At 41.1% G+C, this 14,441-nt stretch overlaps 1 protein-coding gene across 19 annotated transcripts in view; it reads right to left on the bottom strand.

The window, feature by feature from the left end:
• Window positions 1–14,441, bottom strand: part of N4bp2 (NEDD4 binding protein 2) — a 92,644-nt gene that overhangs the window by 8,803 nt on the left and 69,400 nt on the right. For all 19 annotated transcript variants that reach the window (XM_076546358.1, XM_076546351.1, XM_076546355.1 and 16 more), the window contains 4 exons: window positions 12,448–12,566; window positions 9,922–10,060; window positions 6,476–6,664; window positions 4,433–4,601 (listed from right to left, as the gene is read on the bottom strand). In XM_076546358.1, coding sequence (XP_076402473.1) covers window positions 4,433–4,601; window positions 6,476–6,664; window positions 9,922–10,060; window positions 12,448–12,566 — 616 coding nt within the window. The remainder of the gene's footprint in view (window positions 1–4,432; window positions 4,602–6,475; window positions 6,665–9,921; window positions 10,061–12,447; window positions 12,567–14,441) is intronic.

Raw genomic sequence — 14,441 nt, 5'->3', positions numbered from 1 at the left:
CCGTTTTAAAAATTTACAGTCCAGCTGAGCCTGGTGATCAAAGTCTTACTGGAAGCTACTCGGGAGGCTGAGGCAGGACACTCTCAAGTACAAGGTTAACCTGAGCTACACCAGCCTGGGTAACTTAGTGACATCTTGTCTCAAAACAAAACAAAAAATCCTTATTATTTAGTAGTGTTTGTTGTTGTGGCTTTTTAGCATCTCAACAGCGCTACAGCCACACAATCAACACTTGCCCCTCTCGATACTCCCTCCTCTCAAGAAGAACCACGTGCCTGTCAGCACTTCGTTCCTATCACCAGTTCCAGCCCGAGCGGTCACTATCTACTTCCGGTCTCTGAGGACATTTCATATAAATGCCACTTTCCGTAGTGGCCTTCTTCTAAATACAGCATTCTTACAAGTCCATCCATGTATGAGAACTCCATCTTCATGGACAAAACCCCATTAAATAGATCTACTACGTTCTGCCTGCACGCACGCACGCACGCACGCACGCACGCACGCACGGACAAACAGGGTTGAACCTAGAAGGCATTACGCTAAGTGGAATTAGCCAGACTGAAAGAAAAGACTACACGATGTCACATGTGGAATCTGAAAGGTGAAACTCATCGAAAGATAGTAAAGTGGTAAAGACAGTAAAACAGAATGATGTGGCCAAGGCACCCGTTTCCACTGTGGGATGCAGTTCTGAGATCTAAAGCACAGCATGGCAGCTATCAACACTGCCCCACTGTGTAAGTGCTAAGTCCTTCCTACACTGCAGTCTGCTTTCCTCTTAAAAGAACTCCTCACCCATTCATGGTCTTAGTCACTCTTCTACTGCTGTACAGAAACACTGTAACCATGGCAACTTATGCAAGGATGTTGATTGAGCGCTTACAGTTCCAGAAGGTTACAGTCCATGACCATCCTGACACAGTGCTGAGCAGCGGCCTGGAGCTTACATCATTATCCAGCAGTATGAGGCAGAGAGCTAACAGGGATGGTCTGGGCTTTTGAAACCTCAAAGCCCTCCCCACAGACACATCTCCTCCAATAAGGCCACACCTCCTAATCCTTCCCAAACAGTCCCACCAACTGGAGACTCAAATACATCCAAACCATCACATCCATAAACTCACTAGTTTACCAGGTAATTAGCCTGCAGTGATGTCCTTAGCTTTTCTATCATGGATTCTTTATCTGGATTGAGCATTTGTTTCTATCTCCCAGTATCACACCACATCATCTCCTGACACCAAGATTTTAGCTTTTAAAAGTACTGGGGTACTGGCCTGGAGAGATGGCTCAGCAGTTACAAGCCATCACTGCTCTTATAGAGGACCCAAGTTCGGCTCCAGCACACACAGAGGCTCACAATCATCCACAATTCTAACTCAGGGATCCAATGTCCCCCCTTCTGACCAGGTAAACAAATAGTACACAGATATTCATGCAAGCAAACTATTCAGACACATATAATAAATTTAAAAAATTTTAAGCTCTGGGGTAGGAAGATCTGTAAAACAATTTCAGCTAAAAAATACAGAATTTTTTTTTAAAAAAAATTATAACTTGATGGGCATGGTGGCCTTTAATCCTAGCACTTGGGAGGCAGAGGCAGGCAGTCCTCTGAGTTTACAGACAACCTGATCTACAGAGAGAATTTCAGGACACAGAGAAATGCTTCAATTAAGAGAGGAAAAAACAAAACAAGAAAGCAAACAAGAAATTGTAACTCCATCATGCAACCACCAATGTAATAATTTACTTGGCCAAAGGCCATCAACAGATGCTAAAACCAGTAGATAAAATATTCTGATAACAGTGGTTAAGAGTCACAGAGTATCAACCATAGAAGACTACTAATTAGCTGCCAACAAGGTTAGGGTATATTTTCATCCACAGAGAAATCTGATACAAGTCCTCACTTAACTAAGGCATCCAACAACCTCTTCAATATTAGGACAAACTGGCCATGAATGTCTCCTGATCTATTCACCAAGAGCAGCTGAAACATTACCAATGTAACCAAAATAGTTTCTAAAGATACCATACAATATAACCTAGGGTGGCCTCTCCAGTCACCCATGTAGTATATAAAAAAAAATAAAAAAATTAAATTCAATCTGAGTGTCTAAAGAAAAGGAAATAGTTACACACATTTGAAATGTAGGGCATAAGCTTGGAGCCTGCATAAATGTCAATGGCATTGAAGAAAAAAAGAGGCCAGCGGTGGTGGTACACGCCTTTAATCCCAGCACTCAGGAGGCAGAGCCAGGCGGATCTCTGTGAGTTCGAGGCCAGCCTGGGCTACAGAGTGAGATCCAAGACAGGCTCCAGAGCTACACAGAGAAACCCTGTCTCGAAAAACAAAAAACAAAAAAAACCATTTCATATTATAGCAAAGTATTTAGGATAATCAACTAAAACATGCTCTACCTGACTAGATCCCACAGAGAAAGAGGAAAGACACAGCTATGTAAGACAGTATAGCCTGGGTGCTAGACAAAATGTCACTACTGATGTCCGGGTCTTTAAAATAAGAGAGTAATGGCTAGACAGGAGAATGAATCTATCCTCAAGAGTTATACCTGCACAGGTATGTGGAATTAAATCACCACAACATCTACAACTTATTTTCAAATGGCTCAGCAAAAACACAACTTTTCAGGGGCTGGGGAGATAAGTGTTTTAAAGTGTACTGGTACAGCCCAGTGTGGTGCGCACACCTGTTGATCCCAGCATTCCATCCGGAGCCAGAGGTAGGTGGATCTCTGGGAGTTTGAGGACAGCCTGGGCTACATAGAGAGTCCAGGACAGCCAGGGATAGATAGAGGAACTCTGTCTCAAAAAAAAAAAAAAAAAAAAAAAAGTGTGGGGCTGGAGAAATGGTTTAGCAGTACTGGCTGCTTTTCCAGAGGACCCAGGTTCAATTCCCAGCCCCCACATGGCAGCTCACAACTGTCTTCAACTCCAGTTCCAGGATATCTGACACCCCTACAGATATACATGCAGGCAAAACACGAATGCACATAAAATACATACATCTTCTAAAAATGAAACACAATCCTGTCACACAAACACAAAGACCTGAACTCAATACCCAGCATCCATGTAAAGCTCAGGGCAGTGGTGCCTGACTGTCATGTCAGCGCTGGGAAGATTAACAGGAGGGACCCTAGATTTGCTGGACAGTCAGTCCATCAAATCAACAAGGTCCAGGTTCAGTAAGAGACCCCCCCCCCCCCCCGCCCTCAAAACATAAGGTAGAGAAAACAAAAAGGAATCACATATACTGAACAGAGGAGTGTGTGTATATAGTGAAGATATTATTATTATTATTATTTTTGGTTTTTCTCTGTGTAACTCTGGCACCTTTCCTGGAATTCACTCTGTAGCCCAGGCTGGCCTCAAACTCACAGAGATCCACCTGCCTCTGCCTCCCAAGTGCTGAGATTAAAGGCGTGCGCTACCAGTGAAGATATTTTTAATGGGCAGGAAGGATACAGAATATACTTTATGACGTTGCTTTCCATTAGAAAAGAAAGGAAGAGAGAGATTGGAGATAAGTGTAATAGGAAGCATTTTTAAAATGAGAAACAGTAAAATGTCTGCACTTTCGTTACTGGATTCACTGGTACATGGGCATTTTTTATATTATTCTGTAACCTGTTCAACATAGTTGCGATGTTTCAGAATAAGCAGACGAATTTTCAACCTTATATATCAACCCTATTTCATCACAAGTGGTATGAACTGAATTGGTTAGTGTATATATAAGAATGACAAGGCAGGGCATCTTTATAATTCCAAACTTCTCTAGTAATAACAAAGAGATGACCTCCACTATCAGTGTCCGAGATAACGAAAACAGGTTGCCCTTCCTATGGAACACTACCCACTGATGACGAAAATGAAGCAAGACATTATACCAACAAGACACTTCACACGGGAAATGCATGACACTGAATGGGGTCTAGAAGAAGCCCCAGCTGAGGGTCCTGGGAAGATGCAGAACTTAGGAGACTGCAGGTGTGACCTTTCCTACTGACCCTGTGACTAGGTACCAGCAGGAGGAAGAGCAAGGACACACTGCAGGCACCTAGGAAGTCCGCCTCGGGGAGCGATTCTGCCAAACCCCTGTCACCTCGCTTACTTTTGGATCTGAGCAAACACCTACTGCAGACAATATTCCAGGCAGGTCGCTTTTGTAAATCACAGAGGACTCCCACATGACACAGTACCTCATTCTTTAACAGACAGAACAAAGAGATAGAAATAATTCCAGTAAGGAAATCTTAATGTCACACCCATGAAAATCCTTTGAAGAATGACTCACAGGAAGGTCTACAAATGAGGCAGACAGCCTCAGTCTGCACAGGCAGGCAGGCAGAGTCTGCATTTGGCAAGGTCGTCAATACCAAGGTCACCAGCACACTCCTACCTTCCGTTTTCTGCTGTAAAACAGTCGTCAAATGCTCTATAGCTTCATCCACATGCAGCCCATGGAGGTCGAGGACGTTCTGCGGCAGCAGAGAGGCGTTGACTTTCTCGAAGATCTCCACAGCAGCCAGGTGATTGGCCTCTTTCATCTTCTGCTCGTGGAGACTGCCCTTTAAGCACAACAGCGGCCACTTTCAGTAGCCATCACCTAGTCCAGTGGTCCCCAGCCTTCCCCATGCTGCGGCCCTTTACTGTAGGGCCTCATGCTGTGCTGACCCCCGTCATAAATGTATTCCTTTGCTACCTCAGAACTGTAATTCTGCTACTGTTAGGAGTCATAATGTAAACATCTGATGATATGCAGGAGATCTGATATGCAGGAGATCTGATATGCTGGCTCCTTTTGCGACCCACAGGTTGAGAGCTGCTGACTTAGACAATCAAGAAGCAAAAGTGCCCTAAAAATCAGAGCCCAGTGGTGGCGCACGCCTTTAATCCCAGCACTCGGGAGGCAGAGGCAGGTGGATCTCTGTGAGTTCGAGGACAGCCTGGGCTACAAGAGTGAGATCTAGGGAAGGCCTCAAAGCTACACAGAGAAACCCTGTCTCGAAAAAACAACTAACCAAACAAACAAAAAACAGAACATTAAATCTAACATCTTGATGTAACAAGCTAAAAGACAAGGATGAACCAAACTTTGGGAAATTTCAGTAACTAAATAATATTGTTCTTAAACTACTCAATCATAGTTTGTAAAGTGAAAATAAAAAATTCTTTAACAAAAATCATAAAAGGAAACAGTAATATTTGGCTCAAGAACTAACTGGTTTAATGCCTGATTAATACAAATGTATTCTCTGATAGTCCTGGGCCTCGGCTTGACGATCCCTTCAAGGGTCTTCTCCAGTTACCTCCCCAGGTCTGCTGCTGGGCCTCCTAGAGCTGTACTGTTGGGCACTTCTGTCTGTTAGTAACCAGAGTGGGCGTGGGGGGCCACAAAAAAGAAAATAACTACCGTGCACAGTGAGCCCAGCAAGAAATTGTATTCTCTTGAGAAATATGACTAACTTTTCTTCTTTGTGAACATAAAAGTGATGCTGGGAGGCTAGGGGAGTGGCTCGGGGTTAGGAACGCCTGCTGGCCTGCTGTGCAAGCTTCCGACTTGAGTTCATGTCAATGTAAAAAGCGGGGCATGCCTGGATGTGCCTTAGCCCCAGCATCAGGGGAAGAGACAGGGAGACCCCGGAAGCTGAAAGGGTGAGCATCCGGTTTAGTGCTTCCTCACTGCCTGCCTTATGGCAGTAAATGGGAAGTGACAGTGGAGGATGCCCGGTATCCTCTTCTGGGCTGAGTGCACAGGGACATGCACTCCCACACGCCTGTGCACGTACCAAATACACACACACACACACACACACACACACACACACACACAAGTAAATGAATAAAGCGCCTTATTAAAAATCCAAACATTACAGACAATGTAAGACTCCAGTCTAAGACAAACTTTTCTGCTTTCTTTCCTCCAAGAAACTTCTATCTGCTCAGACATGCGACTGAACAATAGACTGCTCAGGAGACCACTCGGTGATTTGATTTACTCTAAAGGAAAATACATCCAAGACACTGTAATTCGGGAACTACACACACACAGAAGCAGTGACGGGCGAGAAAGCAGACGAAGTCCTCACAGTCATGGGACTCTCTCAGACTGGGCTATTCTATACGTCACCTACATGGTCTCTAAATTCCTCCCCAAACAATCATTAAACCAAAATAGTAAGGGGCTGGAGAGATGGCTCAGAGGTTAGGAGCACTGGCTGCTCTTCCAGAGGTCCTGAGTTCAACTCCTAGCAACCACATGGTGGTTCACAACCATCCGTAATGAGATCTGGTGCCCTCTTCTGGCCTGCAGTCATACATGCAGGTAGAACACTGTATACGTGATAAATAAATCTTTTATATATATATAAACTTAAAGTGAGCATCATGTGCTTCAGACTACTTAAACTGGTAACAGACTGTAATCAGCTCCCCACTTCACCTGCTGAGCGTAGAAGGTGGCCACGTTCTTCTTGCCCATGCGGTAGGCCTCCTTGGCCTTGCTGTAGCACTCCATCCTCTTCTGCTGGTGCAGGAACGCCTCTGCCCTGTAGTCATCATACTCAGGGTACTCAAAATCCTGGAAAGACGCGTCACCTGTGGGATCATCACTCTCTCTCGATTTCTTTGCCTAGAAGAACACAACATGTAAAACACAGATAAAGATTGAAAAATGGATGTCTTACCACCAGAAAATGCATAGACAAACCAGTCTGTGGGTCAGGGTGGTGGCACGTGCCTGTAATCCTAGTACTTAGCTGGGAAGAAAAGCGGGAAGATCAGACAACCAGATGTGTTGAGAGTGGTATGATCATAAACAGACAGGACAGTCAGGGCAGCCTTGGCTACACAGTAACTGGAAGCCAGTCTGGACATCCGAGACTGAACAAAAGGAAAAATCAGTCAGGAATGGTGCTGCATGCAGACCTTTAACCTTAGCACTTGGGAGGCAAAGACAGTCAAATCTCTGAGTTCAAAGCCAACACAATCCAGCTTGGTCTACAGAGAGTTCCAGGACAGCCAGGACTACACAGAGAAACACTGTCTCCAAACAACAAAAACAAAACAAAACAACCCCTTCCAAAAAAAAAAAAAAAAAGAAAGAAAGAAAAGAAAAAGCCATCGAAATAGACTCTTCTCTTTCTTCTCAGAAGAGATTTCCTCCGTGTCTACATTGTAAGTCAAGCATGCAATACCATTTGCTTTTTCAAGTTAGTAACATTACCCATTCCTTAACCACTTTTAGGAGACACTGAAATATTCTTCAAAATCATTAAAATATAATCAGATCATAAATCAAGCCAAAAGATAGAAGGTAAGATAGTCAGAGAGCAGTATGAATGTATTCAGCACAGAAATCCAAGTTTTGGTTTGTGGTTAAGCCTATTCAAAAGTTTCAAGCCTTGGATAGTGTTGCACACCTATCCTCCCAGCACTCAAGGGCAGAGGCAGGTCATTCTTCAAGGTTCAAGACATATACTCTTGCCTACACAGGGAGAGATTGCTAGCCAGAGATACAAGATGTCTTGCTTTAAACAAAGAAACAAAAAGTTTCATGGTGACAATGAGCATTTTCAACTTACAGTTTTTTTGTTTGTTTGTTTGTTTGTTTGTTTGTTTTTTTGGTTTTTCGAGACAGGGTTTCTCTGTGTAGCTTTGCGCCTTTCCTGGAACTCACTTGGTAGCCCAGGCTGGCCTCAAACTCACAGAGATCCGCCTGACTCTGCCTCCCGAGTGCTGGGATTAAAGGTGTGCGCCACCACCGCCCGGCTTCAACTTACAGTTTTTAAAAGCCAATGAAAAGCAAATAATTAAAAAGCAACAAAATACCTCGTGTAGTTTTCATGGCTGATAGTAAAAGTCATAAATACACTTATGGGTCAGTTTCAACCTACCATTAGCCACCATGGTCAGTTAGAGAAATTCAGTAACCTTTTAGAATCAACCCTGTCCCTCACGATCCCAGTATCATGGAGGCCAATCAATCTGACTGAGAATAGTATAAGCTACATGGCAAGATCCTCTCTCAGAAACCAAACACAGCAACAAAGTGTGTTTGTGTGTATGCACCCACAGGTGTATGTGATATAATTATTATCTATAACATATTCTTAGAGACTTCTCCAATGTAAAACAGAAGATAAAATGATAATTATGCAAACTGTCCATATGCTTTCCATTAAGTAAGAAAACTGTATTTTTTAGATAATATTCTCTGACAGTATATCCAAATGTCTTTAGAATATCAAAAGCTAATGTTTAAAAAATGAAATACAGTAATCTCTAAGTCAACCTAGCTCCTCATTAATTCTCTTCTTCAAAGTTACTGTTTGCAGAGAACTGCTTGCAAACAGAATCTATGTCTTAGCTTTATCTTTTTTTTTCCCTTGTTTTGATTTTTCAAGACATGAATTCTCTGTGTATCCTTGACCATCCTGGAACTCGCTCTGTAGACCAGGCTGGCCTCAAACTCACAGAGATCCTCCTGCCTCTGCTTCCTGAGTGCTGGGATTAAAGGTGTGCACCACCATCTATCAACTTAACTTTATCTTAATAGGTATATGTTTTCAATTAACTTCTTTGATACCTTAAAAGTATTGTTAAGTCATACATGTCTTACTATGTAATTTAATAAACATTTTATGTGTATTCAAAACCAAAACCAAACAAAATCATAATTTTAATACTTTAAAAAAAATGCTTTTATTGATATAATTATTTGATTAAGGTTACTTACTAGAATTTAACCAGCTGGAAAATACCATTTTGCTTGTAAATATTACCAAGAATTACATTTATAATATACTCTATAAGACAATCTTCAAGGACACATAGGCTTAAAATCCTAAAAGTCTATCATTTATAGTAATACTATAAAAATATTATATGTACTATATAATACACATATATATATCTAATTGATAAAAATAAGGAAAGAATTACAAAAACTGACCAAATACACAAATTAACAGTTGGTTACATAATTTCCTCACTAATACTTTGCTTAGATCCTGAGACTGTACAGACTTGAAATAATATACATCACCATGCCCTTCAAAAAACTTGAGTCAGGCATGGGGGCCCACACCTTTAATCCCAGCACTTGGGGGACAGAGACAGATCTGAGTTTGAGGCCAGCCTGGTCTACATAGAGAGTCCAGGCTAGCCAGGGCTACACAGAGAAACCCCTGTCTCAAAAACAAACAAAATGTAGAGATGGCTCAATGGTTAAGAGGACCTGATGCTCTCACAAAGGCCCTGAGGTTGGGTTCCTAGCACCCACATGGAGGCTCACAACCTTTTCTAACTAGAAGCCCTGCACATACATGGTAAACATATATATACATACATGCAGGTAGAATAACCAAATACATAAAATAAAAATAAAAAAGCAACAACAGAAAGTTTTAATGCTGATACAAGATTAATATGTAAAAATCAATTATATTTCTATGGATTTATTATGAGTAATCCAAACATAAATAAAACAATTTTAAGGTCAAATAGAGAAAGCACTTAAGAAAAAGTTTGGCACTCAAGGTTACATGTTTCTGCCCACATATTTAGATTCTAAGATCTAGGGTACAATAAAAACCACAGCTACTCAAGTATGCCTCATACTTACTGTGTCTACCAAGGAAAGTCTACACATAACCTACAGGAATTTAAATGCTTATCATGGAATCAATATATTCAACAAAAACATGTAAGTATAAATTCATTCTTTGGAGTACACAGATATTCTAAACCAAATATGTTATTGGTCATTAAACTTTCAACATAGTCAAAAGGGGGAAAAGTAATCACTTAACTATTATACTCAATAAGCAAACCATATTTTATATACATTTATTTGCCAACAGAATAAAAGATCAAATCACTCCGTACCTTCTTCTCTTTCGATTTCTGTGCAGGATGAGAAGTGATGTTCTCATTTTGGTGAACACATTCCTGAGCTACCACTGTTTTCACGGGGTCTCCTTCAAGAACACAGTTTAGAAACTGTACTGTGTGTTCCAGTGAATAGCTGTTTAAACATAATGTTAAGAAAATGAAAGTTCTGTGGCACAAATTCAAGCAATTTCTAAGTGTGGAGATGGCTCAGTGGTTGAGACCCTGGCTGTTTCTGCAGGGAACCCAGGTTTTCCCAACAGTCTGTGACTCTTGGTTCCAAGAGATCTAATGCCCTCTTCTGCCTACTGAGAGCCTCAGACACACATGGGGTGCACATACATACATATATGTAGGCAAAAACTCATATACATAAAATAAAAAATAATACTAAAAAATTTTTAAGTATAAGATAGATTCAAAAATGACCTCTGAGAAATCTCAGGAAAAATAATGAGTAATTGGGTCTCAATTTTTTTTTTTTTGTTGTTGTTGTTGTTGTTGTTAAGATAGGTCTCACAATATAGTCCTAGCTGCTTTGGAACTTGCTACAAAGACCAGGCTGGCCTGAACTCACAGACATCTGCCTGTCTCTGCCTCCTTAATGCTGTCAAAAAGACAAAACAAAACAAAACAACCTTTTTTTTTTTTAAGTAATACTAAGGATCTGTTTTCCATGTATGGATGTTTCACCTGCGTGTGTGTGTGTGTGTGTGTGTGTGTGTGTGTGTGTGTGTGTGTGTGTGTGTGTGTACCACACGCATGCCTGGTACCTGAGGAGGCCAGAAGAGGCATCAGGCTTCCTGGAACTGGAGCTGCTGACAACTGTAAGCCCCCATGTGGGTGTTAGTGATCTAACTCTGGTCCTCTGAAGTGCAGCCCCCATGTGGGTGTTAGTGATCTAACTCTGGTCTTCTGAAGTGCAGCCCCCATGTGGGTGTTAGGGATCTAACTCTGGTCCTCTGAAGTGCAGCCCCCATGTGGGTGTTAGTGATCTAACTCTGGTCTTATGAAGTGCAGCCCCATGTGGGTTTTAGGGATCTAACTCTGGTCTTCTGAAGTGCAGCCCCATGTGGGTGTTAGGGATCTAACTCTGGTCCTCTGAAGTGCAGCCCCATGTGGGTTTTAGGGATCTAACTCTGGTCTTCTGAAGTGCAGCCCCATGTGGGTATTAGGGATCTAACTCTGGTCCTCTGAAGTGCAGCCTACACTCTTACCCACTCAGCCACCTCTCTAGTCTAAGACTCTGAAGGTTTTTAACAATCATCATCATCATCATCATGGGCAAAAACTCAAAAGGTAAAGGTTCTTGCTGCCACACCTGACGCCCTGAGTTTGATCCCCAGGATCCACTTGTTGAAAAGGGAGAGAGAGCCAGGTCTCACATGTTGTCTTCTGACCTGCACACTTACACCTTACTGATTGCACACACAATAAATAAATGAACGAATGAACAAGTGAAAAATTCAGGTGTCTGGAAAACATGTTTAACCTAATTGAACACTATACAATGTACATATTCATCAAAATTATATGACTCATTAATATGCATGATTTTGTGTTATATACCAGTCAAAATTAACTGTGCTGGGAATGTGGCCAGATGGTAGAGCACTTGTCTAACATGCAGGAAGCCCTGGGTTTGATCCCCAGAACTATACAGAACTGGCCATGATGGCAGATACCTGTAATCCTAGCCCTTGAGGCAAAAAGGTCAGAAGTTCAAGGTCATTCTTAGCTACACAGCAAGTTTAAGGACAGCCTGGGACACATGATTTTAATAAAACAAGGACGTGTGGGGTCCTGGGTTCAATCCATGTAAGTACCATAGTAGTAGTAAGAGGTAATGCTGATAACTCAATTTCTAATTTCTTGTAATTATTTATTTTGGAGTCAGGCTCAGGTTATGCAGCCCTTGTTGGTGGAGAACTTGCAGCATGCCTGTAGCCTCCATGCTGAGTTCTAGGCCTCATTTGAGGAACATTAGCTGCACTGTTTCTTTTAATTGCATCACCTATATCCCATAAGTCTTTGGGATCTATACATAGTTTCAATTTCCTTCCAAAATCCAACGCAGATAAACACCTCCATGTCGATATCTGTATTATAACAACACTCCTTAACACCATGAGGGTCTCGTTTAAAAATAGAAGCAAAGCACTGTCTACCCCTCAGCCCCATGTTAGCTGCACGGGTTTCTCATGGGGAAAAGGTAACAAAAAATTAAAGAAAAAAGTAACATGAGGGCTTGGGGATTTAGCTCAGTGGTAGAGCGCTTGCCTAGCAAGCACAAGGCCCTGGGTTCGGTCCTCAGCTCTGAATTAAAAAAAAAAAAGAAAAAGAAAAAGAAAAAAGTAACATGGAATACAAACAGCTAGAAAATTTCACTTTCTGTATTATATGTATTAAATCTAAATTTAATTATTTATATGACATTTAATCAGAAGATGAACACTAGAGATTGTTTGGGATATACCACCAGTGACATCAGAGTGGTAACCAGCCAGGCTTTCCAACACTCACTTGTGGTCTTTGAAGATGTCCACCAGGAAATTTTGGTTAATGGCTGGAAATATTTTAAAAAGCTGCTTCTCCTTTAGTTTGGTGGCACAGTCTTTTTCAAATATAAGTGTCTCCCTTTTCTAAAACAAAACAGAAAAAAAAATCACCCTTAAGATGAAATTTATAAGCCAGACAATACTGAACAAAAGCCTAATTATTTTGTTGCAAAAAGACCAACGATTTATAAGCAATCACAGACTTTCCTCACTGATCAAAGGCTGAAGTTAGTAATATAAGTATTCTTACACTATTTACTTATATCCCATTTTTGTCAAGTATTTGAGGGAGTCCATAAATACATATAATCACATACATACATATACAAACCCAACACAGTCTATTACATGGTTTAACAAGGATGAAGCGACATAGAAAGTCATGAACCACATCACAACGTTTCATTAAATGAGGAGCCCCACCTATAATGGCATATGCTGTACCATACAGCCTAAGTAAACCCTACTAGGCTGGTGTAAATACACTATGATATTCACACAACAAATCAGCTAATAATGCTTTATTTGGGATATCATTCATCTTTAATCAATGTAACTGTCTATTAAAAAACAGGATATAAATAAATAAAGTCAGAGATTAGAGAAAATAAAGGCAAGAATACAGGATAAAGCTAGCAAGTAAAATTAGTGTGTAAGTCCATGCCACAGAATCCTGTACAGTTGCTACAATTCAGTTCTGAGCCCTTAGTGGCCAAAGCAAAGGAGGAGGAAGCGCCTCAGTGTCCATAAATGTAAAACAAACCAGTCACTCAGGAGCAGTATAGCTTCTCTGGGACTGAAACCCGAGAGAAAATGTTTTCCCTGAGTACTCATTAAGGGATACTGTGTAATGCTGTGAACGTTCTCAAAAACATGTTCTCCTCAATGGACCGAAACTACAATGTATAAATGTCACAAATTCAGGGGGACCAAAAATCTTAGAACTCCTAATTACTTAAAATTTTTTCACAAATACATTTACCCAAAAATAACAATATGAGTATTAATATTTTTCACAATCCATAAAGCTACCTATCCAGAACTACTACTCCTGCCAGGCAGAGTTGCATATGCCTATAATGCTTGATTTTAAGGAGTTCAAGGACAGTCTGGGGTATAAATTGAGATCCTAGCACAAAAAGTTAAAATTTAACTTAAATAAGTAAATAAAGTCAAACTATTAGACTAACTGAACTTTCCTAAAATACAACCTTTCGCTGTCCACCCACCCATCTGACTGACATGTAGTGGCATGCACTGTATGCCCCCTGGGGAGTCTCCACAGTGATCTTCCTCCAAAAGCTCAGGTCATAGCACACCCAATTTTTAAAAAGCATTTTATGATGGTGTTGGGAGATTTGAACTCAAGTACTCATGCCTGGCATCAAGTATTCTGACTCCCTGAGCCATCTCCCTAGTCCTTAGAATTCTTTCAAATTCTAAACTAAGATGATGATAAAGATTCTTAAAGTAGCCAGGCAATAGTGGTGCACGCCTTTAATCCCAGCACTTGGGAACCAGAGGCAGGCGGATCTCAGTGAGTCTGAGGCCAGCCTGGGCTACAAAGTGAGTTCCAGGACAGGCACCAAAACTACACAGAGAAACCCTATCTCGAATAACAACAATAAAATAAAAAAAAAAGAATAAAATATTTCAAATATGCTCTATAGCCTGACTTTACACCACTACCCCCAAAACAATCCTCAGTGCTATTGAGTTCCTAGTGACCCAACAGGCCATCCATCATGTTTCTAAACTATGAATTCTAACACGGACAGACTATCAACTCAAGATCTTATCATCCTACAATGAAGGTTTGTGCTTTAGTGATTAGTATATGTGAAGTTTCCTTCCTATTTCTTTCTTCCAGAGATATACAAAAGGGTTTTCTCTCCTTTGGGACCAGTGAAAATGAAACATCAAGAGACTCTCTTATGGAGGCTTCATTTAAAGTGAGGA

Source organism: Peromyscus maniculatus, chromosome 10 (genome assembly GCF_049852395.1).
Source record: "Peromyscus maniculatus bairdii isolate BWxNUB_F1_BW_parent chromosome 10, HU_Pman_BW_mat_3.1, whole genome shotgun sequence".
In the NCBI taxonomy this organism is placed as follows: domain Eukaryota; kingdom Metazoa; phylum Chordata; class Mammalia; order Rodentia; family Cricetidae; genus Peromyscus; species Peromyscus maniculatus.
The sequence above is the reverse complement of the archived record's forward strand: the minus strand, read 5'-3'. Positions and strand labels throughout refer to the sequence as shown.